Below are 25,624 nucleotides of genomic sequence, written 5' to 3'. Positions count from 1 at the left end.
GTAATATCATGAAAGGGGCATGGTCAGCGGAAAAAAGATTTCCTTGTGAAATTCCATTAACTGCGCCCAGGCTCAACAATTCTGCCACTTCTGGGCATTTTTCAAGAAGGCATATAGACTTTCATGCCTTTGGTGATTAACACTATATCCTCATGGAATACATTTTATACTCATGTTGGATTTGCCAAATACCCCAGTAGTTCAGAAAACCTCCACAATGAAGTCATTATGAAATAAAATTGACTGCATGTTTGGATAATCTTCTGTAAATCACCCTTTCAGCAGACACTATTCTTTCATTGAAAGGCACCTCTGAAATGACCACACATAGATATCTAGAGCAGAGCAGGAGCAAACAAGCTTGAGCTGTATGACAAATCATAAGAATGCAGGATGAGCTTTTGCATGTCGGGATTTGTATACATACGAACAGACAAGTAACAGTGGGATGACAAGGGCAGGATGGCTGAGGAGAAACTCCGGTCCTGTATGAAGTCTGTCCTCAGGGGCCGAAGAGGAAGCATTCCGTGTGAGGTGTGGGAATGCGTCTGCTTGTGTGCAGTGGACTCATACAACAGAGGAAGATCACGCTGAAGGATATGGCACATGGGGCATTCCACCATTATATGCAGGCAGGTTGTGCAGGTGTTTTTTTTCCCCCCGTCATTCCCAAAGATGCTGGGCTTTGGATAGAATGCACGCTTAACAGATCTGGGAATCAGGGGTGAGGCTTCCAGGGAGAGACTGACGTGCACATTCTGCTATGGCAGCGGATGGTGTTGGTCCCTGCACAGGTCTGTGTTAGTTAGGGAAATACTTATGCATGCTGCAAAAAACAAGGATGGAACACCAGGACACTACTATATCAAAATCCCATTATGATCCAACACCATTCCGCTTGACCACATCCTAATCACAAACTTGCTACTGGTGGCAAGGAAATTGTCCTTGCAGAATTTCACAGACACTTCACTTCAAGCATGCAGGGAAACAAAAGGAAAAACGAAACAGGAACATAGAGCCTTGCAATGATGTTTAATGAAATTTTGAAAACCCTTCCGTTAGTGTGAACCATTAATTTAATGAACATCCCCTTGATGAGCGCACTGGTCTGAACCAAGTAATTACAATTGTTGTCGTTAGTCGTACATGCAAATGACTCCTGCAAAAATCTTACACCATTGAACATCTCTTACCTGGGAGTCTTATTTCATTTTTAAAAAATATAAATCAAGTGGGGAGACATTTTCACAAATCCAAATCAATTTTTTTGTTCTTTTTTTTTGCTGAGGTACAAAGAGAAGCCACTCTGAACCGAATACCTTAAAACAGATGCAATATGAAACATCGTCATCATATACTATCCTTCACAAAGCAGTACTCCTGTATAATGGCCAAGATAAGAAAACAATGTCTTTCCTAACACTCCACAACACCTCCCTCTATAATCATCATAACAATTAAAAAACTGTCAGGGTAAGAAGCCAAGTGATAAATATCTAAGTTTAAATCACTGCTAGAAGAGTTAGTTTGGAAAAGGAGCTAACTTAAGAGGGAGGGTAAGGCTACATTCTATAGTGCAAGAGATGTGGCATGTGCACAGAGGGAAGGTAAGACGGGATCGTTTTTGCAACAACAAAAATCGAAACAAACAGGTACAAAAAAACAAAACAAAACATTTGTTCGGTAAAAACAGTAGGATAAATACAAAGGTTGGTTGGTAGAGTCCATCCCGTTTGTAGTATTTTTTTTTTGTTCCTCTTTGTCTTTAAAAAGAGTGTCAACACAATCAATCAGTCAATCAATGCAAATTCAGGGTGGTTTGCAGTGTTACTTTCAAAAGCACATTCTACTAGAAAATGATCGGAGCTATAGTACATACAGACATGTAAGCCATACACGCAGAACCAGGACCACAATAGTAGCATGAAAGAAGGAGGCAGCACTGAGTTATCTACAATTTTTTTTTTCCACCCATCCATTCTTTCTCTTTCTCCTTTTTTCTCCTATCATTTTCCCTCCGTTTTTTTTCTTCCTCTAAGAAATCTACCCCAACATGAGAACACACAAACAAGGGAGAGGGACGTGGGGATGGGAAGAAGGTGCATTCCAAGTGAGGAGGGGCTTATACATTACCTGCCAGAAAGTTATCAGTCTTATCGCAAATGGTGGAATAGTAGGGGGGCTGGGTGTCGGAGCCTTCCCCTGGGAGTGGCGAGGACGAGTGACGTGCGTCCGGCTCCAAGGGGTCGGCTTCCTGGAGGAGATCTGCACCCTTTCCACAGAGCATGTACTGATGCTCATTCAGGTCGACTTGCGACTCTCCGCCAAAGGGAAGCAGGTCCACGGGTCCGCCCAGCAGGTCCTCTGCCTGGGCCGCAGCTGATGACGGCATGGTCAGCTCCTTGATGAGCGAGGGGTCCTTGGCTTCCTCCGTCATCTGGTCCTCGTTCTCTAGGGAGAAGATGCCAGGGCTCTTGCCGCAGCTCTCAGCGGTGGAGTGGGCGTTGGAGTTGGAATTGGTGCAGTCGAAGCCGTAAGACGCCACAGAGTTGGCAGATTGGGGTGTGCCTCCATCTTCCTCGCCGCCATCTCCCGCCTGAACCTCGGCAGCCTCCTCGTCCTCAGCCAGTGCAGGGAGGTTGCGGGTCGGGGGTGGGCTGTCGAAGGCTGCAATGTGGTCCTCTTCCACCGGGGCATCAGGGTCGTTGATCTGCATCTCGCCTTCCGTGTCACTGGCCTCGTCGCCAGAGGTGGAGGCTGAGGAGGGGGCAGATGCCGGCGCAGTGGGTGGTCCTCCCAGCACCTCATCAGCCGGGAGCGTCTCGGCCTCCTCCTCCTCCCCGTCTCCTCGTTCCAGGTGGATGCCCAGGTCCTGCTCCAAGTCAGGCTGGACCATTGGCACAGGGGTCTGCTGCTTTTCAGAGCGCGACTCCACACCAGAGCTGCTGTCGTAATCGCGGAGCTCCTCGGGTGTGCTGGTCTCGCTGCTGCTGTGAGCAGCCAGCGCTGTGCCACTCAGTGTGCTGGACTGAGACATGCCCACTGCTGGGGCGACTGGAGGGGCAAGGTGCCGGGGCATGAAGCTCTCCATCTCCTCCAGAGCTGGGGCAGAGGGCTCCTCGGGCGTCCGCAGCAGGGGCTTCTCGCTGTGGGGATCCAGAGCTGAGCTACTGAACTCCAGCCACGCCTGGGCAGGGGACTTGGTGGGCGACTCAGGCTGAACCGCTACATGGTCAGGAGAGAGGCTGGACGTGGTGAAGAGGTTGTTGGGTTGAGCCCAGGGGTCAGCAAATGGATTGGTCTGCCCCCACGCAGACGCTGGAGGGATGGGGGGCTGGGCGGTCATGCGGTTCAAGTTATCACCGCGGACGTCATCAGTGAAGTCATCCACATCAACGTTTCCACAGCTCTCCAATCCACTCTCAGTCATACCATCACTGACCATCTCTACATCTTCATCCTCCTCCTCCTCTTCTTCTCCACCAACCTTATGCTGTTTCTCTGAACCAACATCCATGTCAATGACCTTCTCCTCTTCCTCAGCCTCTGCTTCCTCACTGTAGAACGTTTTCACGCTTGGAGAACCCATAAATGGTTCCTCTTCCTTCTCTACCTTCAAGCCAAAGTCATCCATATCACTGGTGGACATCCTGGTCATTTCCTCCCCCATAGTGCTTTGCTGTTTGCTGCTCATACCGCCCAAGCCATGTCCTTGCCAATCAGAGCTGGCAAAATCTGAAGCTTCAGACAGGAGCTCATCCATTTGCAGAGTTTCACTCGTCTCAGGCATGGACTGCAATTTGCTGAATTCCTTTGTCTCTTGATCATTCTCGTCCTCATCGTCATCGTCCACATCTTCATTGATTTCCTCATCTGCCTTCTCAACTGCCTCCTCTCCTTCCTGGAAGGGTGAAGTAGGGGAAGCTCCAGAGAAGTGATCTGCCGGGGACTTAACAAGCAAGTCAGGTTCAGTTCCCAGGGTGAGTGTCGTTTCTGTCTGAGCTGCTGGCACGGCAGCTGTGGAAACAAGGAGATCATCCTGACCTTTCACCTCCTCTTCAAACAGATTCTCTGGCATGGCATCATTGGAGAGCATGGGCTGACTGTGTGCCCACGGTTCATCCTGATCACGCATGTCCAACTGAGGAGCAGAGCCCTGGCACTCCATCGGCATGGCTGGGGGACCAATGGGGGAAGTGGGTGGGGACATCACTGTGGTGCCCAGGGGAGATGTGGAGGTCACAGGATCCTCCAAGTGGACCAGGTCTAACTGGGCTGCCAACTGGGGCACTTCAGCCTCAGGTGTTTTCACTACAGGCTCTTCCAAGGCGGCCGGTGTGGGTGCAGACCATACATCCTCCTTGACTAGAGGCTGGGCTGCAGGAGCTTCAGGCTCTGATGCTGCAGCACTGGCCAGAGCAGCTATGGTACCCGCAGCACCAGCAGCACCAGCAGCAACAGCAGCCACTGCAAGGGTGGCATCCTGCTTCTCCTCATCCTTGGGCTCTGGCTGGGCAGACGCTCCTGGCTTTGGGCCACGCTTTACTGGCGTTGGTGTGCTGCTGCCCACTGCCTTTTTGGGACTGGCTGCCTTGGCTGAGCCGGGCTTTGAGCCAGTCGCTTTAGAGGGGGTAGCGGCTTCTTTTGAGGAGGTCGATTTGGCCTCCTTGGGCTTGCTGGTCTTGGCGTCTGCTGTTTTACTGCTGGCAGCAGGCTTCTTGATGGGGTCTGGTTTTGCCGCGGGGGTTGTCTTAGGGGTGTCTGGCTTGGTGGTCTTGGCTGTGGAAGGCCGAGTGAGAGAGGAAGCTGCCGGTTTCTTGGCTGCTGGAGTAGTTGGCTTGCTGACATCTAAAGGAGAGCCATACCAAATTATTTATTATGCTTTCAGGCAAGATAAAGACATGCTCCTCAAGAACATACCATGACATTTACCATATCCATAAAATGAAAAAGTTGAATTGTCACTGATGCACTAAGCGTTTATAAGCTGAAAATCAATGTTGCAAGACTGTCTACAATTTCATACCTTTCTTAACAGGAGTGGTGGTCCTGGATGTTTGTGTTGGAGTGCGACCAGCAGAGGGGGTTGCGGAGCCTGTTTTAGGTGTGGCCGGTTTGTTAACAGTTGTGGAGGCTGTCTTCGGTGTGGCTGGCTTGGTTGGTGTTGTAGTCTTGGACGTGGCCGTCTTGGGTGCTGCAGAGGAGGGCCTTGAGCTCGGGGGACCGCTAACAGGGGGCCTACGGGAAGACAAAAGAGAAAAAGACATTTACAGTGCGTCCTAACCGCTGGGAGGCATCATGCTATGGTCATTTTGACCAAACCTGGGGTTAAGACTTGACACAGGCACTTGAATACTGGCATCTTTAGGTGAACGTGAGGTCTCTCCTCTGCTCGACATTCCATGCGTTATTCGAGAGCCAGGCTAAAAGACGACAGGGAGTGAGGGGCCCTGTCAACAACAGGCACTTGTCAAGCTGTGCATTGATTAGTCACTTCTACACAGAAAGCCTTGGGGCCTGTCTGGGTTGGGTTAAACAGCTGGAAATATAGAGGGAAAAGGGATGAAACTAGGTAAAAAGGTGACTGAATGTGTGTATATATTTATATTGCACTGAGAAAGAGAGCAGAGACACAAAAGAAAGGAGGGGTTGTGCTTGAGAAACCATTTTGTTCACCCTTCATCCCCAGTAGGGAGCCTGAAGCGAAGCTGACAAGGCACAAAAACACTCAGCTGCTCTCCATCTCATCCCCGCTCTGCATCATTTCCCCCCCGGGGTTCTGAGACCGCATCACGCGTGAAACACACGTGCAGCCCTGAACCCCCCCCCCCAACCCATTTTTTCCCTTCTTATACCACCTCCACCGCCCTGCATCCACAGCCCATCTGACCCCATATGAATGTCAGCGCTCAGATGCATCTGCCTGCCAGCGTGTTCAGCCGTGTCCAGCCCGGCCTGGCCCGGCCCGGTTTCCGTGTCAGGTCTGCAGCAAACTAACCTACATCCAGCAGTGGCCCTGGCAGGAGTCTGTGATCTCCTTAGCTTCCGCTCCGCTGCTCGCTTCTCTCTGTGCTCTAAATAAAGAACAGCGCGACAGGCGAGGAAAGACGACGAGAGCTCCGTTAATCTTTAATTCTGAGAGAGAGAGGCACAAAAATAACTGCTTCAATCCCCCGATGGCGCTATGGATGGGAGTTAAGAGCACATGTTATGCTCAGTCTCGGCCCACCTCCCCCCTTTTAAGATACATTTGTAGCGGCAGAATGGTAACGTTAGCACTTAGTTTCTTTCTGCTCATGGAAGAGGACAAGCTCTACAGAAAAAGGGGTTATGTTCTATATTAAGGACAAAGTGTGCTAGTATGTTACAGTTCTGGGACCTTGAAGAATATTAAATGCATGTAGTAGTCTTGCCGCCCTCCTATGTCTTATTCCTATGACATCCATGTATATAATCACTTACATATTTACTACCAAGTAGAAAGCTGGCAACAATAGATAGCTTCCAAAACGGTCGAACCATGGGCTGAAGGTCAACATGAATCATGACAACACCACAATGGAATGAAGAAAGTTGCCAAGAAGAATGGCATGTAAAGAATGCCAGAGAGAGGGAACCGTGTTGAGGCGAAACACAGGGAATTGTTACTGACTGGGGGACGAGGGAGGTCCAAGTTAGGATTTCTGGGTTTCTGGGTTTCTGACAATCGGTGAATTTGTACATGAATAGGAAGTAATATGTGCACTGGAGAGACTACCAGGGAGATCCCGCATGAGCGTTCATCTTAATCTCCAGGACGGAACGAATATGGATAATCCGAAATGACAGGATGACTCAATTTAGGTAGGGAAGCGAGGGAGATTAGTGAGGCTATCATTCTGATGGAACCAGGAGAGAGGGACGACAAAAAAAACTAACCAATGTGATTAAAAGCCATTAGCTTCATATCAGTGCCATTTTTAACCTCCAAAAGACTCTTTTTATACTTCTACAGCTATTGGACTAAACTACTTTGAACAGTCCAAAGTGTTAGGAGGGGCATTTAATGGGTGATATATCTGTACAATGACAGTGTTTACTTTCAGATCCATTACAATTAGCGGTCCTCTATAATCTGCACCTAAAGATTTGTCACTTTCTGTCATTCATATATACAGTACAACTTAAATCATCCTTTGTCTATCCGAGATCAAAGATAAAACATGAACAGATCTGAAACTGGGCCATTGTTGTTATATTTAGTCCTTCAGTGCTTATTATGATACAGATTTAATGCAGCCACTCGACTAGCAATCTAAAGCCCATCTAAATCACAATCAGGGTTAAAGCAAATGTGCAGCAAAGCCTGAAATGCACTGACGCTTAAGTGTTCAGTGGTTCTGTAGGTCACGGGAAATGCAATCGGGTGCAAAACACAAGTGCGTAAAGTTCACAGAAGTTGCCTGGGGCCATTTTATTTGAATAATTATTTCCTCTTTCTTTAATATCAGCTCTCCTCATTATGCATTCATGAGGTATCCAGAGGAGCTGCAATGCTAATGAACATGGTGAGCTTTATCATGGCATATCAAAGTGGTGGCCCAATTGGAGTCAACGCCAGGCAGCATGCTTCATCCCCTGCAGCAAAACCAGGCAACAGGGGGGACAGGACCTCCTACTCAGTCAGAGACAACAGAAAGATTAGGGCTGATGAAGTTTTAATTAAGCGGAAAGACCAGGAGGGACTCTTTATCCTGGTTAAAAGACGATCCTCCATCAGGGCACATACAAACACTGCCAGGAGCACCACAGGAATTCAGCCTTTTTTCCACCAAATTTAGTCAGGCTCCTCTGCGCGTGTGTTAATGAAAGTCACCGGGCTCAGTGGCACAAGAATCTCCAGCCTTGAGCAACAAAGAAACAGCTCTGCTGGATGAGGTGTTTTTAAACGGACTCACAGCCCTCACCTCTCTCTGGGTAAAAGGCCACTACATAGGGTGTCTCCACCACAGAACAAAGAGAGTGTATCTTCTTCGATGAACAATACATGCCACTTTGAAGCAAAGAGCAGTTCAGATTGGCCTCCGCGGCCTCCTGCCGGAATGTGCCTCCCCGTGTAGGCACCAGGAATGTGCATGACAACATTTCAGATAGGATGAGTGCTGAAATTCGGGATCAAGAGAGAGTTGAGATTTTTGGCGCGATTAGAAGTGATATGAAGGGCAAATATGAGGGAAATGCTGGGTTGTGGAGTCTTGTCTGAGTCTAGCAACACTGATATGGTGTGCATAAATAGAACTGTTGCCTTGAGCATTTCAGTTTTGGACACTGAAATAACATCATGGTCATGTTTGACCTACTGGTTTTATATATACTACATGAGTATGAAATGACTGTCTGCATACAAGAGCCAAGATGATCCAAATTGCCATGGTTACATCGATCAATGACCACTTCATATCTAAAATAGAACAGGCAATGTCCAGTTACACACTGACTAATATTTTCGCGACGGTGACTAACTTCTTCAGTTCAAATCTGTTAATCCAGGTCATAAGAAACTCTGATGCATGTGAGGATATATGATGAAGAGAAATGTGAAAATAATCAGGTTTCAGCTCAAGTGTTGTTCCCTTTTGCAAGCCAAATGCAGGAAGAGAAAGGTCAGGCAAATGTGCCACTTCTTCTGATGCTAGTGCTAGTGAGCAGACATCGATGGCCATTTAAAAAAAAACAATGTGAGAATGCAGCTTTCCGTTTGACAGAACAGGGTCGCGTGGTGTTTGGTGCAGAGAACCATGAACCACAAGAGCTTTTTAAGACATCCATCAAATCTGCTCTTACGCATGTGTGGGCACACACACTCACTCCGCTGTTCACAAAACACACACACACACACACACACACACACACACACACACACACACCCCTCCCTTCAAAACATCCCCCTCCCACTCAAGACTTAAATGCACAGAAATTTCCCGCTATATCCATTTGGTGATTAAATCCGCTGCTGCACTGACGATGCAAAATGTCGATGGCCGACTGCACCACAGTGGGCCGGTGGTGCCACGCCCAAACCCTCGGAATGATTTACGGCCTGCTGCAGAACACTGCAGAATGCCACACCATGACTCAAGATCACGGCCGATGATGCAGCCCCCGTCTGCCAGCCTGATCTCAGACTTCCTTTTCCATTATCTCAACGACCTCCGGGGGCCAATCAGGACGGCGCTTTGGCTCTCACTGGCCGCAGACAGGCTCATGGTCATTGCTGCAATACAGGAAGAGCCCACCCAATTTGCTAATGATTACCTCAACTCCGGAGAGGGGAGTAAAGAGGGCGAGCCCTGTTGACAGCCCATATGCTACAACACCAGGAACTAAATGTCCCACACAATTTAGTCTGGAGCGATGAAGCCATCCTTCAGTGTATGACACTGTAGAGTAAATGCTTACATTGTTTCAGCGTACACAGGCCCTCTCAGGAGGAATTTGACCTCTGACCTTGGCAAAGCTAGCACTACACTGGAGAGTGAGCCTCATACACGGCCTCCGTGTGCCATACACTGAGCTACACCTCTATGTTAAAGCAGCAATACGGAGTTCTGTTCCAAAACTAATAAGCTACCTAAAACTACCTAAAAGGCATGCAAAAACCTTCCAAACACCACCAACAGCCCAGCTGACACTGATAGAAGCTTGCCAACACACTAAGGGCCTTTAACTAGTGTCTTTTGGCAGTTTAGCTGGCAATGTCATGCGTGTGAAAGCTTTTCTTCCATTTTTGCAGGGTGTACCAGCCCGTTACACAGAACTACATAGGGCATATCCTGGATGGCTAGTGGGGAAGACACGGCTGTTTATCTGTCCTTCACATGACCATATGCTATCAAAATGAATTTGAGGATGGTACCAAAACTAGTTGCCTATAAAGCCATATCTCAAAAAGTGTCAAATTGTTGCAAAGTGTTACTTTAATGTAGCAGTATGAATCATGGGAAGGCCGAACCAGAAATGGTGCCGGATGGCAGTAATGTCATTGCCATCTGAAATTCCTTCATCGACTGATTACGCTGTTTTGAAGTGCAGAATTAGGCACATCAGGAATGCTCAGCAGCAAGGCCAAGCATCACACACACACACACACACACCTTTGAAGGACTAATCATACAATCCCATCTCCACAACACGGTGGAAATGGAAAGTCAACGAAAGGGATTTGTGGGGAATGGCCACCCGTGCTTATGTATCTTAATCCCATCTAGTTGTGCTATCTAGTGCAGAAAAAACCCATCTGTCCAGCTGCAGCTGGCTGACTGAAGCTCTGTTCATGGAGACTACTATGAAACCAAACTCACTGAGCTCTGAACAACTTGACAGCTGTTCCACCTTGGCTGTGAAAGAGATGTGCACACATAGGAAACATATACATTTCTAATCAGTGCAATTAAAACGAACAGAGAGAACTAAGCTCAGTGACCCGAGAAAAATTAGCATGAAAAGGCAGCCGCACGCCCACCTCTCGAGAAGCTAATGTTCAGACGAAGAGGGGAAAAGTAACGTTGTAAAGGATGACAGATGGATGGACGAGATTCCTGCTGACCTGGTCATCTCATCTTATGCTGAGCTCATCTAATATAGACTCCCATTAAGGAGGAAGGAAAAGGGACAAGGGGTCGAATTGAATTAACAGTGATTTATGGATCTGTCGGGGCCAAGGCCTAAGGTTCTCCTCTAAGCTAGGTAGACAGGAACACAAGGATGGCAGCCATCTCCTTGCAGTTGATCCTTCGCAATCTTGTAAGCACACTCCCTCCACGATCAACACGGACTTGTTCAAAGATAAACACATGAGCTTACAAACACACACACACACACACACACACACACAAACAGGTCATTAGAGGCACAGTGTTTCTCAACACCTCAGGACACGTTTGGTCGGGCACCAGAACCCTACCCCCCTCCCCGCCTCCTTCGAAGGGTAACAAAGAGCCCCTTCAGCCCTCAGCAGCCACAGTCCTCTGTGCTTTCATCTGCCTGAAGGCCGGCTACAGCGTGATTCAGGTGCTGGGCCTAATCTTGCTCTGATTGGCCCAGACCATCTCAAAACACACAAAGCCACTGAAAACATCACTTCTATGTCTGCTCTGTTTGTTGTTTGCCTGGAACTGTCTGGCATCTCTAGATCTCTGGAGAGAATCCACCTAGAGGTCTGGCAGGACTGTTGGCTTGTTCAGTATGTGTGCAGTGTGCAAGAGTGTGTGTGTGTGTGTCTGTGTCTGTGTGTGTGTGTGTGTGTGTGTGTGTGTGTGTGTGTGTGTGTGTGTGTGTGTGTGTGTGTGTGTGTGTGTGTGTGTGTTTGGAAGCGAGACAACTCCAACAGTGATCCTGTCCACTTTCTCTATTCAAGGGCATTTTCATGCCTGATTTTAACACAAGGTCAACTCACACACACAACAAAATCGACCTCCCAGTGTTGCTGTATCATGTGATTTTCTTATCCTTTAGGACAGAAGGCTGATGGAATTCTGGGATAACTACAGGGGAGATGATCATCTGCGTATCTTAACAGCCCTCAATATCATCTCCATCTCTTCTGGGGATGATGTTCTGCACCAATGGCTGGCCTACCTTGTTGTCTTGGAGAGTGGCGGCCTATCAGATTTGGTGGAAGCAGCAGTGCCAGGCTTGCTGGGAGCTGCAGAGGCGGGTCTGGGGGCTGGGACTAAAAGACAAAAGGGGGAACACTATCAATGCACAGTAGCTCGAGTAAATGAGCCTAGTAACAGGAAATGTCTGAAATATTTTAAAACATTAAAACATACCATTTTAACATAGACATTTAACATCACATAGAATTTTACACAAATTATACACCTTTGTTTGTTCCATTTCTGTTGAATTGTCATACCTGTGGTTTTTGGTTTGGTTTTCACTTCACTGCTCATTGCAGACGGGGTCTTTTTAAGCGGCTGAGCTGCCCCTGTCTTTGCTCCATTGACGGCATTAGGAGCAGAGGTGGGACGGGTGGTTCCGGTGGATTTCCGCTCAGCCGGCTTAGTGGGTGAGCGAGAGGTTGGTGCCCCGGTGGGGCCTGCAGGCTTTTTGGCCGAATTGGTGGTTGACGTGGTCTTCTTGTCTGCGGCCCCCGTGGTGGGTTTCTTGGTCACTCCGTTGGTCTGAGGTTTCTGAGTCCCGTTAAGCAGGCGGCTCTGGGCTGTGCCGGGCCGAGAGGCAGGCTTGGTTCCTGTGGTTCCTGTGGTTCCTGCTGTCTTCGGCTTGGCTGTGCCCTTCGTCTTGGCTTTGGGATCCGTTGGTTTGTCACTCTTGTCCGTCTTGGCAGGAGGGGCCGGCGTCTCAGTGGGCTGTGGCTCACCCTGGCCTATCTCCTGTGACGGCATCAAGGGATCGGGGACCTGGTCAGCACCCTCTCCTGCCGGTTGGACCACATCCATCACAGGGTCAGCAGCTAGCATTTCCATCGGCTCTGCTGCTGCCGTGACAACCCCATCAGGTTTCATGACGTCTCAGTCCTGGAGGCCTGTCTCGGGAATTGGGTTTAGGAAGGAAGACGCTCGGAACGCCGTCAGGAGTAAATAGACAGCAAAGCCGGGCAGCTACCTACAGTCTGGGCGACCTGCAAAAAGGACAAGACAAGGTGAGGCATTCCAAGCGAGACAATAAGGCAGACGGGGCAGAACAAGTGAAAGCCTGTGTGCCGTCTCGTAAGCAGATAAACCCCGAGAGGGGAATCAGATAAAGGATTACGCAGCGCACACACACACGGGCGCCGAGGAAACCGCTTGGAGCTGCAAACAAAAGGTGGAGTAAACCGGGCCAAGAATCTAAACAGAGTGATCAGAGAAGGAAAGAACAGAGTGTGACACACACACACACAAAAAATGGATTCATGATCCTACTTTGCACCCAACATAAAGAAAAACACAAAAGCAAAACCAGAACAAACACACTTTGTAGTAATAAAACATGTTGAACATAATCAGAATGAAGGCAATCTACCAAAACCACCACCTTGTGATCCTGTGGATTAAGTTCCACTCTTCTGAATCATTCTGCGTACCTAGTAGTACTCCCTTATAGGTCAATAATTGTCCATTTGGATATTAGTCTAAATCAGGAGAAAAAAATGTCTCCTGCCATATACAATCTAGCCTTGTGACTCCAGAGGGCCTTTACTGCTCATATAGAAACACTGACTAATCAGATGAGAAATCAAGGATGTACAGAGGATGTTATCAAGCAGCTATTCAGAATCGTTTGTGTCACTGGACCGAGCAACAAAAGGAAGTGGTCGGGCCCAGAGGGAATATGGGAACAAAAAGTGACAACGATGGCAGTGATCTCATCTGGCTAAGAGAACACCACTTTCACTGCTAAACTAAACTGACTTTCACACAGCTATCCCCCTCACACACACACACACACACACACACACACACACACACACACACACACACACACACACACACACACACACACACACACACACACACACACACACACACACACACACACACACACACAAACAGAGAGAGAGAGAGAAAGAGAGCGAGAGAGACTCTGCCCCACCCTCAATAACTGAGCAGTCAGCTGGCCTGTGCCCCTTGGTCCATCACTGCCTCGTCCTTCACAGAATGAGCTACTGTTCCCCATGTTCTTCAAATCTCCTTTTTCATTACCATCCACTCATTACTGACTCCTATCCCGCTCCTCCTCCTCCCCCCTGCCCCCCTTCTCTCTTCCTCCGCTCCCTCATGATGAGATCTGTTCTCTGTTAGCGTTCGCACAGATGGCCAGAGCAGCTGAGCCAGCCCCGGGAGAGCCAGAGCGAGCGAGGGAGAGAGAGGGGCCGAAAAAGGACAGAGGAAGAGAGAGGGAGTGAAGAGAGAGAGAACAAGGAAAAAAGACTGAGAGATGGAAGGAGATGGAAAAGAGATGGAAAGAGATTGAGGGAAACCTGGGGGTTGCGACAGAGTGGAGGTCATGGAAAGAGTCTCGGGAACACAGCGGCAGACTTCGACATAGATTGGAACGGAATAAAGACTGAGGGAAAGCGTTGAAGAGAGATACAAATAAGTGGGGAAGGTGGGGGGGCCTTACTTTCCTAACCCAGCTGAGAGCCTCTCAAACACAGCTGAGATTACTACAGTAAGCCGAGCAGACAACTCACCCACCAGTTACTGAGAGGTGGGAGCAAAGAAAAAAAAGAGCCTAGTGTAAACATGCGCTGACTGCAGCCATTTTCTTTCATACATCCTCCCCCTGATTTTCTTCATCTCTGTCCCCTCTTCCTTTACCACACACACACACACACACACACACACTCCCTCTCTTGCTGAATCATTCTCTCACACTCTGTCTCACTCACAAGCCCTCTTTTTTCCCTCAGCATACTTACACTAAAACACTCTGTCCAAGTGCAAGACGTGGCTGCACAGACAAGCAAAAGCAATCCCCCCTTTTTTTCTAAACAGCAAAAAATGCTCAGCCCCCTTCCCTTCATCCCCCGCCCTCTCCCACGTCTCCTCTGCTCCTACCAGCCAGGCTGCTGCTGCTGCTGCTGCTGCTTCTCCAAATCCCCCAAAACCCAGACTGTTCCCCTTGAGTGCTGCTCATCCCCGGTCCCTGTCTCCTACCAAAAGAGTAAACAAGTTCAAATCCCATCACTGTCTCCATCCACCCCCCCCCCCCCCCCCCATCTCCGAGCGTCTCTGCTGCAGCCGGGACTGTGAGCGGCTGAACAGCCTGTTCTTTTCCCCTCTTTCCTCTGTGGTGATAAATCTCCAGCATTCAGACGCACCGGCGAAGCCAGAGGAGCCACAGAGTGCGCCGTGTCATTTCCACCGGCTAGCTGGAGCGCTGCCCTGGCTGCTCCACTAATCAACTTTATTATTTTTTAAAGCTCTCTCTCTCGCACAAGACAAGAAATAAGAGTTCAATTTTGGCTCTCACTGTGGGGCTCCAGCTCCGTTTCACGTGAAGCAAGTTGAACCATTCGACATATTCAAAACCCCTCTGGACCGTGGAAAGGGTGATGCAAAGATCTATGGTAAACGTTTGGACTCAGTGGCTCTCAATCCTAGACAAATCTGCAGCTGGGATTTTTAAATCCGTGGCAAGGGACCCCTGCTGACCAGCCGCATCTGTGAGCTGATGGAGTGAGATGTTGGCTTTCAGCTGCTCTATGGGGTGAACCAGGGGACACAACTGAAAGGATATGAGCTCTGAGGGTCAACGGTTTTGTCAGGGGCAAGTATGACATCATAACCTGACCTTCTGTTTGGCTACCACGTCCTCTAACTGCACGCCTCTTTGCCACTTTGCAAGACCCCTTCACACCCCACCCCACTACCAAACAAGTACCAAAATGCGATATCATGATCTTTAAAAGGCATGTCTATTGACTTGTTCAAGCTTAAAAAGGCCAGTTAAATGAAGTATGAGGTATAATCCCAAACAAACATTCTTGGTTTCAGTGAGAAGCAGGGCAAACAAACATGGGCTAAGACCTGGACTTAGAAGACCAGTGACAAAGGGGTCACTTAGCAGACAGTGCCAACATGCTCTGCTTACCTGTTCTTGAGAGTCACATGCACAAACACTCACCCAGGCTAAGCTATGGCCTCATCTCATTATAGTAAACCAATCCCTGAACAGATGCTTAAAGTCCCCTGCAGGAGGAAGGGTGGATAACACCAGCTGGGCAAGGTGTGCTCATCTTGCAAAGACCCACTTACCATGTAAACAAAGCCACCAACTGGGTATTATAGTCACTAGATACACCACCGCGCACCACACCAATGTGCCACTCAACACCACACACAGACATTGCTCAAACAATTTGGCGGCCTACCAACATGCCTGGAGATCCATTCCGTTTTAATTTGATTGTCTAAGAAGTCGATTCCATGTAGACTAGCTCTACTCTTAATCAGGTCAACAGCATATTTTAATAGTAATCAGCGTTATGACCTCTTTTCTTTCCTCATTGTTTGACTGCTTGATGCGTATTCTTGATCAGAAGTGCATACTGATGCATAAATAATTCCATGTGAAGAATATTGTGCTGAAGAAACACAAAAAGCCACAGGAGGAGACTCTTGAGGAATATTTATCCAGCAAATAAACCCCATCAGAGGCCAGAGAGGCTAATACTAATGCTAGTCTGGCAGAAATAGAGTTGGTGGTAATTGCCTTACGTCTAAAAACCACCCTTGGACATCAGACCTGAGTGAGCCAGAGCACAAACACACGGACATAATAGACAAAACGTCTGCATGCAAATAGCTGAGCTCCACGAGTGGCATCTGTTCTCAGTGCATCCATGTGAGTGCGCTCTCCACAACTGCATGTCCCCAGGGCTTGCTTTAAATAGTGGGCCGTGAAGGAAGTGAGGGGGCAGGAAACACAACATTCTGCAGCAGAAACACTAGCAGAGAGTCTGTCACCCCATCAGTGACTCCTTGAGTGGAAGGAGCTGGGCTTCATTTGGACTCCTGGATGTCCTTATGAAGTGGTCTGTGGCTAAAAGCGATCGTCTGCTAATTTGCTATGTTTATGCCCTGTAGGACCTTAGCTGTGAAGTTGACCAATGGACCGTGATAAAGCAAACTCTCACTCTTTCCTCCAGCTCTGCAACCCGGGCCTCTGTCAACCCCTAGCTTTCTCAGACCCTCCTCCAGGACAAAAACAGACCCCCATTGATGGAAAGAGTGAATGGGGGGTGGGGTGGGGGTGGGGGGTTGCTTGGGATATAGAGCTGCAAGGGGGTTGGTTCTTTGTGGGGTGAGGTGGGAATGTCTGCTATGTGTTGGGTGTCTACGATGCTCCACTCTGTAAGACCGAGGGTTGAAAAAGGCAGCTGGCAAGACGCTGGCACAGAGTGTGGTAAACAAACACCACCAACAAACAGGCACCATCTTGGGCAAACGCATGAAAACCCAGCTCCTTCTCAGGAGTGAGGTAGCTAACGCATCTTGATGGTATACAGTTTATGAGCTAGCTCCACAGATTTCTACCAGTTTTCAGTATAACATATACAGAAAGACAAATCGATTAGCCCTGAGGTGTATTTGTTTAAAACAGCATTTACTCAATACCAGATGAAATTATCAAAGGGAGGAATGTCCCATTTCATTTACACTATCCACATTTCATTTACACTATCCACAGGGTTCCTGCCTGTGTTGGGTGTCTGTGTTCTCACAGAGCTGGGGGAGAGCAGAGAACAGTAGTTGTGATTTAAAATGGCTTAGATTATGAAAGGGTTATGTAACACCGCTGAAATGAAAGCATGTGTTCGCAGGAGAAGCTATTGCCTCATGGCGATTGGCTTCTCAACAGGTCTACACAAGGCACAAGGCCTCCAATAACTTAAACAGCCCTCCAGCACTTGGAGACAAAGCAGGGGGAATAATAGGATGTATGGGGGGGAAAAAGGATGCCATTTTGGGCCACCAACCAGCTGAAGAAGCAGAGTTGAGATGCAGCTAAAGCCTGGGGTGAGGAGAGGTAAGAGGGGTGGGATGAGTATGGGGGGCATACAGAGACACATGACGTGCTCAGTGCCCCCCCCCCCCCCCCCCAATAGAGAATGCCTGGCTACAGCACCACTCCCCCTACATCCACAGCGGATCCCCCCCCACCACCACCCACCCCAGTCAGGGGGTCAAGCCACCGCCCGATTCCTGCACAAAAACAAACCACTGTGAACAAAGGCCCTGCTCCACTCAACTGAATTCCTCCCTGGTCACAAAGAGGGAGGGAGGGAGGCAGGGAGGAGGGGAGATAGTGCCTTCCCGGACGATGACGACAGAGGCCTACTGGAGTGGGCGATTCCTCTAAGGCCAGAGCCCAAGTCTGACATGGGAAATGAAAAAGCAATACAGAATTTCAAAATAGGCATGTGGCTTTCTATAAGGGGGCATCAGCATAGCTCAGCTTTTCCCCTCAGCTGACAGCCCAGCAGCTTGTGTGTGACAGATACCTGGATGCCGCCCATGTGACAGGGAGGTAATCCCTTGCGTTGCAGACAGCTTTAAGCAGGGGTTTTAGATGCACACCCTCCTGGCACACTAACTGACTGACTTTACGGACCGTAGTCAAACTCATTCCTCTATAAAAGAGAACTGTATTTTGGGAATGCAAGGCTGGCACTGCCCATTCAGTCATACGTGCGTGCCACCCCGGGAATCCAGCAATGCTGGTCCTGACCCACCCCCTAACTCCACCCCAACCCACTTCATTGCTGTGTGTCGGCCCCCTGGAGAGAGGAAGATTAACACATGACAGAGTTGGTTAACCCTGGACAAAGAATGATGCTAATCCTGCTCCACTGTCCTCCAGCCCAGTCCAGTGCAGAGAGAGGGCGAGAGAGCAAGAGAGGGTAAACAGAGGGGGGAATGGATGAGAGATGTGAAATGATAGATGAGGGAGAGAAAGAGACAGCTGAGAGAGAGAGCGCGTGCACGAGAGAGGCAGGGGGAGGGGGGGGGGGGGGCAGAGATGCAGTGTTCCATTCAATTACAAAAAAGTGTCCATCATCATTATGGAGACACAATCCCACAACAAACTTTCCTGCTGGGGTTGGCTAGGAGTGCCCGAGTGATCTTGACCGGGTAAATATTGATTCCCACTGAGAAAGTGCTTGAGTGACTCTCCATATGGTGCACTGTGGCACTACTGAACCAAAGAAGGGGAGATCTCCATTCACATCAGCCCTCCCAAGAGGGTTCCTGCAGGGATCCAGAGGAGCAACATGGCGGGAGATAATAGGGACTGAAGCCCTAATCTGAAACCTGAAGAGAAAAAGCACAGTGCCATTGCCCAGTTTGTGTCAGCAGTAGGTCCCTGCTGGTTGGGGGATCAATTAATCAATTAGACAGTGCCTGATCAGAGGCAGCTGGTAGGGGTTTGATTACGGCCATCAGATCCAGTTCTGGGGAACACAGGGTGACATCTGGACTGAATGGTGAAACCAATCCTCAAGAACAAAGGTTGGCATAAATATACAAACAAAAACACAGACGATTAGAACTGCACAGTGCCTGCCCCCCATAATCAGATTAAGTTCTTCTGATAACTCAAGAGCAGACACATTCAAAAAGAATCAGATCCCCTGCATGTCTTCTAGCCTTGGAAAACTCTTTAAATCAACATAAGGCAGCACAGGGCACAGAACCTATAACCTAAACCTTTTTTTAAAGTGACAGTGCACCAATAATAAGTATAGGCCTACATCATCATAGGCATTCAGTACTTCAGTACAGTATCTTTTCAACTGAATATGAAAGAAAAGAAAAACTCCCTGCATAGTAGTGTACAAATGAACTGTCTGTATACGTATTAGTCTATTTACTATTACTACTAAATAAAGAAGACAAAATGTGGGTTAATATAGCATTATTATAATGTAATAATATAAACATAATATTCATTCATGATAATACTACTACTAATAAAGTAAAGTAAAATATTCTATAAAATAAAAACACTGAGGGTCTCATGTCTGCATGCACAAGTGCACCGCTGATGACAACAATCGTAGGGGAAACATAATTAAGATCTCAATATTGACCAAAACAATCGTGATTATGATTTTTGCCATGATCAAAAAGCCCTACAGGACATGGCCAGGGCTTGGCTTTGGGAATGAAAGTAGTCGCAGTAGGCACTACAACTGTAATATCTCCCCAATGGCTAACGTTTTCCAGGACTAAGTGTAGCCCTCTGCCACACAGCGAAGACATGCAGGGGCCATTTTTTTTATTATGTGCCAGACAGCCAACTATAATGCCCGCATAAAAGACAGAAACATCTTAACCAGTAGGTATGCTGTACAGAATAGATGTCTTGTATGACTGTAGGGAACTGCCTCCCTAATGTACAATAACTAAAAAACGGAATTACTCGGTCCCTGCCTCTGAAATACAATATGCCCTTCAACAACTGGCAGCAGCATGACGCCCATCACAAACTGGTACAAAGATACATGAGAATGTTTTTGTTATCTTTTAAAAACACACGACAATAGAGGCCACAGACATGTCATGTTTGACATCAACAGAGAGGGGCATATGGCGGCAAAGTTGGGGTATCGTGGATCGCTGTGGTCAACATTATCTCCCTTTGCACACCCTGGTGCCAGTTCAGTTGATCCTTCAGGGACGGATGGCCATGACAACTGTATCTGACCTAGCTTAGTGTGTGCTGACCACACGTGGCAAAAGCTACAGAAAGAAGGTCGCTCTAATCCCAGAATGCCTTGGGAAGCCTGAGTCATGCCCATACACCGCAGGCATGGGCCTAATTCATCTTCATACAGTGACACACACAAAAACCACACTAACAATCTCTCCTTTTACCCTGTAGCCTGCAGGGCTTATGCTGTGTTGCAGAAAAAATAATAGGTCTTAAATTGAACTACAGATCATGGGATTCCATATTTTGGAACCACAACAAGGGGTGTTTATTTTACCATGGTGTTTAGAGCTTTTAACAAGACGGTGGAGGTGATGAATGTTCTCAGAGTCACTGTAAAACTATCGGCAGGGGTTATGGACTTAGTAACAGCACATCAGCAAAAATATTAAACTGGAAAAGATAATGTGTCACAATCAAAATAATAAAAAAAAAATCGAAATAGTTCTTGTTGATTTATGGTTGAAGAAATACTGAACCTACTCAAATTAATTGGTTGATCCAAACTGTGAATTTCATTTATCTGACCATGATAAATCCGTCAACATCAACGTCTGTGACAACCACTTTTCAACTTTATAGGATGACCGGTGAAATCGAATGACATGGTGCATGCGCTCAACAGACACAACTGGTGCTGTCTTCTGCGAAATATGACAGTGGGCCTAGTCCCGATATATTGGGGAACACAAAATGCGTTTGAAACTTTTGTTAATACATATGAGCTGTTATACTCTGATGTATTTTAGCCACAGCCCGTCTCTAGTAGACCTGAACTACTAGACATGCCAAATCACTCTGACCGACGGACGAGTAGGCCTACACACAGGCTAATGTTGGCCTTATTAGTCGCCCGAGGATGCTATTAATTTTGGAAAGCATCCACGCCGCCCTGCAGATCATTTCAGAATATCGACCAACCCTTGTCGGTAATAACTAGGCTACCCCCTTGAACCGTTTTATCCGACTGACGGAACCAGCATAACGAGGCAAAGATAGGCTTGCGGGCAGTTCAAAACATCATTGTTAATTCGTGATCGTATTTGGCAGTAAGGCTCGACAGACTTTTCATCGCTTTTATGCTGATGGGTGTTGCTGAAGCCGGATTCATTTCTGTAACTCTTCTCTGACCCACTGAACGCTTCAGAATGCTAAATCCTACTGGTATTTCAGTTCATTTTCACTTTATCACCTCACTAATGGCATGCTAAAGAATCTTGACACCAATAAAGGAAACGTAAATACGACCTGGTATAAACTAAGGCGAGCGAGTATAGCCAAATAATACTAACCGAGTGGACAACTAAATTAATAGCGCTAAATTACCCATCCCTTCGCCTGAGGCGGGTCAATGGATCCGCTACGCTCAGAGCAAGCGAGGCACCCACTAAAGAACAATAGATCTCAGCAACATGGAATGGAGAGGGAGAGTAAAGTTTATTTGAGGAGTGGTGAGCCACTTTTCGAAAATCGTTCACGCAAACCTGGAAATTACGAATTGATCTGTCTACACGACACGTTACAGACGTTCCAATTCATCCGACCTTGTAAAAGCAGCTCTCTGAACGAGTCAGATCAGTAGGCTACAATACAGCCACACCATATAAACGCAATCTACTACCACCGCCCTGTCTGTCCCCCTCCATTTCCATCGAAGCTCGAAAGTGATGGGTTCCTCCCCAGCGAATATTTAGATTGAGGTGCGTGTGGATTGTTCAGTGAGTAATAGCCAGTCGGATTTGAAACAAAGGGCTTTAACAAAACATAACATCGTGCAATGTGACAACGACACAAATTCACCGGAAACATTTTCCAGCTCTAAATTCAGCTTTGTAAATAAGGCTACTGAAAGCCAGTAGGCTATTAGTTAACTAAACTATCAACCATTGTAACCCGTGTGTTTCAATTCGTACATAGGGTTCTGCAAATTCTTGTAACATTACCTTGGCTGTGGCAATGAGCTTTTAGACTACGTCGTTGTAGTTGAACACAATCCATTATTTAAGTCTAATGTTGCATTGTAACACATTTCGGCATAGCACACGGTTCTATTGTCAGCGCAAATGTCAAGTAAAAGAAGAAAGACGACCGGTTTACTATAGAGTTTGTCAGCCATTCACCTACCCTTACCTCTTAAAGCAGTTCTTCCTTTCAGCAAGCTACGCCCAAAAGTTGTCTATCCTTGGCTGTCTAGATGGAATCCACAGATAATCTGAGCTCGACAAAATTGAACAACCCTGTCGAACACAGGCTCTATGAGCTAAACGGTGAATCTGACCCGCCAAGAGACCCTTTCTGTACCGCCGTTTTCAGGAGTGATGTGCACGTCGCTACCAAAGAATGGGACAACGCTTTAGCAGTCCACGCACACTCCTTGGGCCGAACGGATGGACGGGCGGTACAGAGGGTTTTACCAAGGCGAAGCGCGGGGGTGAAATTGAAAGGGATGAATAGCCAAGGAGCTTCGGTTTCTCTCCGCCGCGCCCAATCAGAGCAGCGACTCTGATTTATTCAAATGAAGGATGATGTCATGCTTCAGACCACCCCACGGTCGTTCACCCTTTTTCTCTAAACCCTAGCACCCTTCTCCTTTGCCGTACCCCTGTTCCTCCTTCCTCCTCCCTCCTCCTCCTTCCTCCTCCTCCTCCTTCCTTCACTCACGTTTTTACCCTGTCGCTTCTCTTGACCTTAAATCTTCCTTCTCACGATTGCATCAGTGGGCCAGATCAGGGGTACACACACACTTACCAACATAAGATTTAGCCTACCTTTTACACTTATTTTTGAATATAAGTTTTATACTATAAACATATTGTATGCTATTATAGACTAACCCTTTTATACATATGTAAAATAGAAAGCATTTATTTCATTAAGGACGGAGTGTAGCCTACTTTCAATATTACCTTCAAATTCTTCACAGCAAGTGATGTCCAAAAACTTTAATAAGCAGCCTAGTCATTGAATATAATTCCTAATTCCCCTATGTTCACTCCAACCCCACCCCCACCCAGTCTTTCCAAACAAAGACTACCATTAATATATGCGAGTAGGCTTTTAAAACATGAGAATGTTTTCTTCTATGTCCTCTGTAGACGATCATTCAAGCACCTCGTGCAACAATAATACTCCCTCACAACTAGTTGGGGCAGTGAAGGGAGATAGCTTATTGAAACTTGATCGTTTACGACAGAGGCTGAAATAATTATGGCTTGATCAGAAATAGATCCGTATAGATGTCAAATGAGACACACAAACACAGACACACACAAAGATACATACCACTTTCTGTCCAGCCTCTCCGCTGTTATACAAGCCTTTGTTTCCCTGTTGCTCAGCTCCCTCAGCAGGGTGGGCTCTGTCTGTCTGTGTGTTCCAAGAGTCCTATCCCAGTCTGTCTGTCTGTCTGTCTGCCTGTCTGATCCAGCAGGGAGTTTGTGTGAGCTCTGTACCAGCTAATGGGCAATTTGCCTGGTCCTCTTCATCTGTCTCGAATGTGAGTATTTGTTTTGCCAAAATGAAGAAAATCCCCCTCCTCTTTCCATGTCTTTTTTTTGCAAAGGTCTGTATGAAAGTATCCTGTCATTGGCTCAGGCTTAGGTGTTAATTCAGAGTCCATTTGTTGGTTTATTGTTGTTTTTACTGCCTTGCCTTGATATGTCTGGTTTGGATATGAGTCATGATTTCAAAATTACTTCATACTCCCTCCCTTTTTTAATGGGCATGTGATGCTTAGATCATAGAATTGAGTGTTTTATCCTCAGTTGTCTACGGTCTGACCAGCTAACAGGAGACTACCTGTGAGAGGTGATGGGATACTGAGCGGACAAAGCAAGACTGTGCACTTGCCAGCGATGGGTGGGTTGGCATGGGATGCGTGGGGACGAAAACAAAGGGAGGACATTTTTTCCCCCCAGAGCAAGAGAGCGGTGGCTTGAGGCTCTCAGGGAGGCAGGAAGGAACCTGGAAGAGGGAGGAAGAGGCTGGGCAGCGTAACCGCCATTCAGTTCCCCATGTTATTTATCGCATTGTTTTCCCTCGTCCGCCTGCCTGCCACACAGCTGGGCCAACACTGCATCACAAAGAAGCATTCTGGCAAATTGACAAGCATACACCGGCAGGGCTGTGGCACTAGGAACAGCCAATAGACACACATACACACACACACTCACATGGGTTATGAGTATGAACACACCCTGGCTACACACACACTCACACAAAGGCGACGGACGTGCTGGAAATTTGAAACACAGGGAGCAGAGATTCTGATGCGCACCTATAGCTTCACCCCTACTGTGCCCAGCCGGTTAGTGCATATGACACCACAGTGGCAGCCAGAGGAACCGCGTGAAATAAGCCTGTGATCACACAGGTTAGCACATGCCGATACTGCTCTTAATTAACACCAGTCCCCATGAGGGAACAGGACATGCTCATGCTGCATAGAATTAGCATATAGAAGACTGCAGTGGAGCTTGTGTATGAGCAACCGTTATGATATATATATAATGGCTGTTGTAGCTACATAACGTAGTATATAATACACTATATAGTATACAATGTTGAATATGAGCTTTAAACATGACATTATAGAAGATATTATAATTCAAGATAGATAATTAAAATGATCAGATGATCTCAAATCAAATATAATAAACAATATGATTCATGATATATTAACGTTACTGAGGAATCCAAAATGTATGGTTGGAAAACCATCCTAAGTAGTAAATCTCAAGAGAAATGCTTTGTACCCAGCTTACTTAGTCATTGAAGCTTCTGGCAAATAGGCATTGCCTTGAAGCCAGTTAACGGTCTGGGCTCAGCAATTCTCACTGATGGTTTCTCGTAAGTGGCCTGGTCTGGCCACATCCTGAATAAATAATACATGATTCTGCTAAAGGGCGATGGACGAGCACTCTCCCAGCGCTGATACAGAGACCTGCATTAACAGCCCTGAGTGGACAGATCAGCTGGACTGATCTTTCCATCTGCCTCTTCTTCCTCATCCATTTGTGTGGGTCCATTTACCCCAGACTCAGATTGGCGTTTGTGTGTGTGTGTGTGTGTGTGTGTGTCTATCCTATCTAGTCCTTGTATAAAAGCCACTGTCTTTCTTTGGATTTTACAGAAATATTTAACAAGAAAAAGTCCCACCTTTTTTTCTCAGCTGCCAGAGACAGTTCCCACAGCTGCTGGTGAGTGTCAGACTAAGTCCACCACGCCGAGTCCAGACGTCTGTTTTCTTTTCTTTGATAGCGTCTCTTAGTCCTTTCTTTTTCTTTTCAACACCTCCTCCTTTTCTGTCGTTTCCCCTCCTCCCTCTCTGTCTTGACCAGACGGGTATTGATTGAGCTGGGCTGAAAGTGCTTGTACTCGCATCCTTGGCTCCAAGCTCTCTCTGGTGGATTCGCAG

General features: G+C 47.4%; 1 protein-coding gene across 4 annotated transcripts; it reads right to left on the bottom strand.

Annotated features, from left to right (window-relative positions):
- Positions 1-1,020: 1,020 nt before the first annotated feature.
- Positions 1,021-25,484, bottom strand: wu:fb95e10 (mucin-17). 4 transcript variants are annotated; one of them, XM_012825863.3, is made up of 5 exons: positions 25,366-25,484; positions 11,900-12,625; positions 11,620-11,713; positions 5,030-5,241; positions 1,021-4,851 (listed from the first exon to the last, which is right to left on the bottom strand). In XM_012825863.3, exons 2-5 carry the CDS (start codon positions 12,507-12,509, stop codon positions 2,126-2,128), a joined length of 3,642 nt encoding a protein of 1,213 aa, XP_012681317.2. In that variant the 5' UTR covers positions 12,510-12,625; positions 25,366-25,484; the 3' UTR covers positions 1,021-2,125. The 4 variants fall into 4 exon arrangements, with proteins under 4 accessions (XP_012681317.2, XP_031428641.1, XP_012681318.2 ...); XM_031572781.2 differs by lacking the exon at positions 25,366-25,484 and adding an exon at positions 23,491-23,513; XM_012825864.3 differs by lacking the exon at positions 25,366-25,484 and adding an exon at positions 22,339-22,618.
- Positions 25,485-25,624: the final 140 nt, after the last annotated feature.

The sequence above is a fragment of the Clupea harengus genome, chromosome 1 (genome assembly GCF_900700415.2).
Source record: "Clupea harengus chromosome 1, Ch_v2.0.2, whole genome shotgun sequence".
In the NCBI taxonomy this organism is placed as follows: Eukaryota; Metazoa; Chordata; class Actinopteri; order Clupeiformes; family Clupeidae; genus Clupea; species Clupea harengus.
This window is presented reverse-complemented; position numbering and strand designations above follow the sequence as displayed.

Excerpts from the sequence above, each read along its gene's own strand:
- wu:fb95e10 (XM_012825863.3), bottom strand. The coding sequence starts at position 12,509 with ATGAAACCTGATGGGGTTGTCACGGCAGCAGCAGAGCCGATGGAAATG. Across the intron at positions 5,242-11,619 it reads CCACTCTCCAAGACAACAAG|GCCCCCTGTTAGCGGTCCCC; the intron begins GTAGGCCAGCCA and ends GTCTTCCCGTAG. Across the intron at positions 4,852-5,029 it reads CACCACTCCTGTTAAGAAAG|ATGTCAGCAAGCCAACTACT; the intron begins GTATGAAATTGT and ends GCTCTCCTTTAG.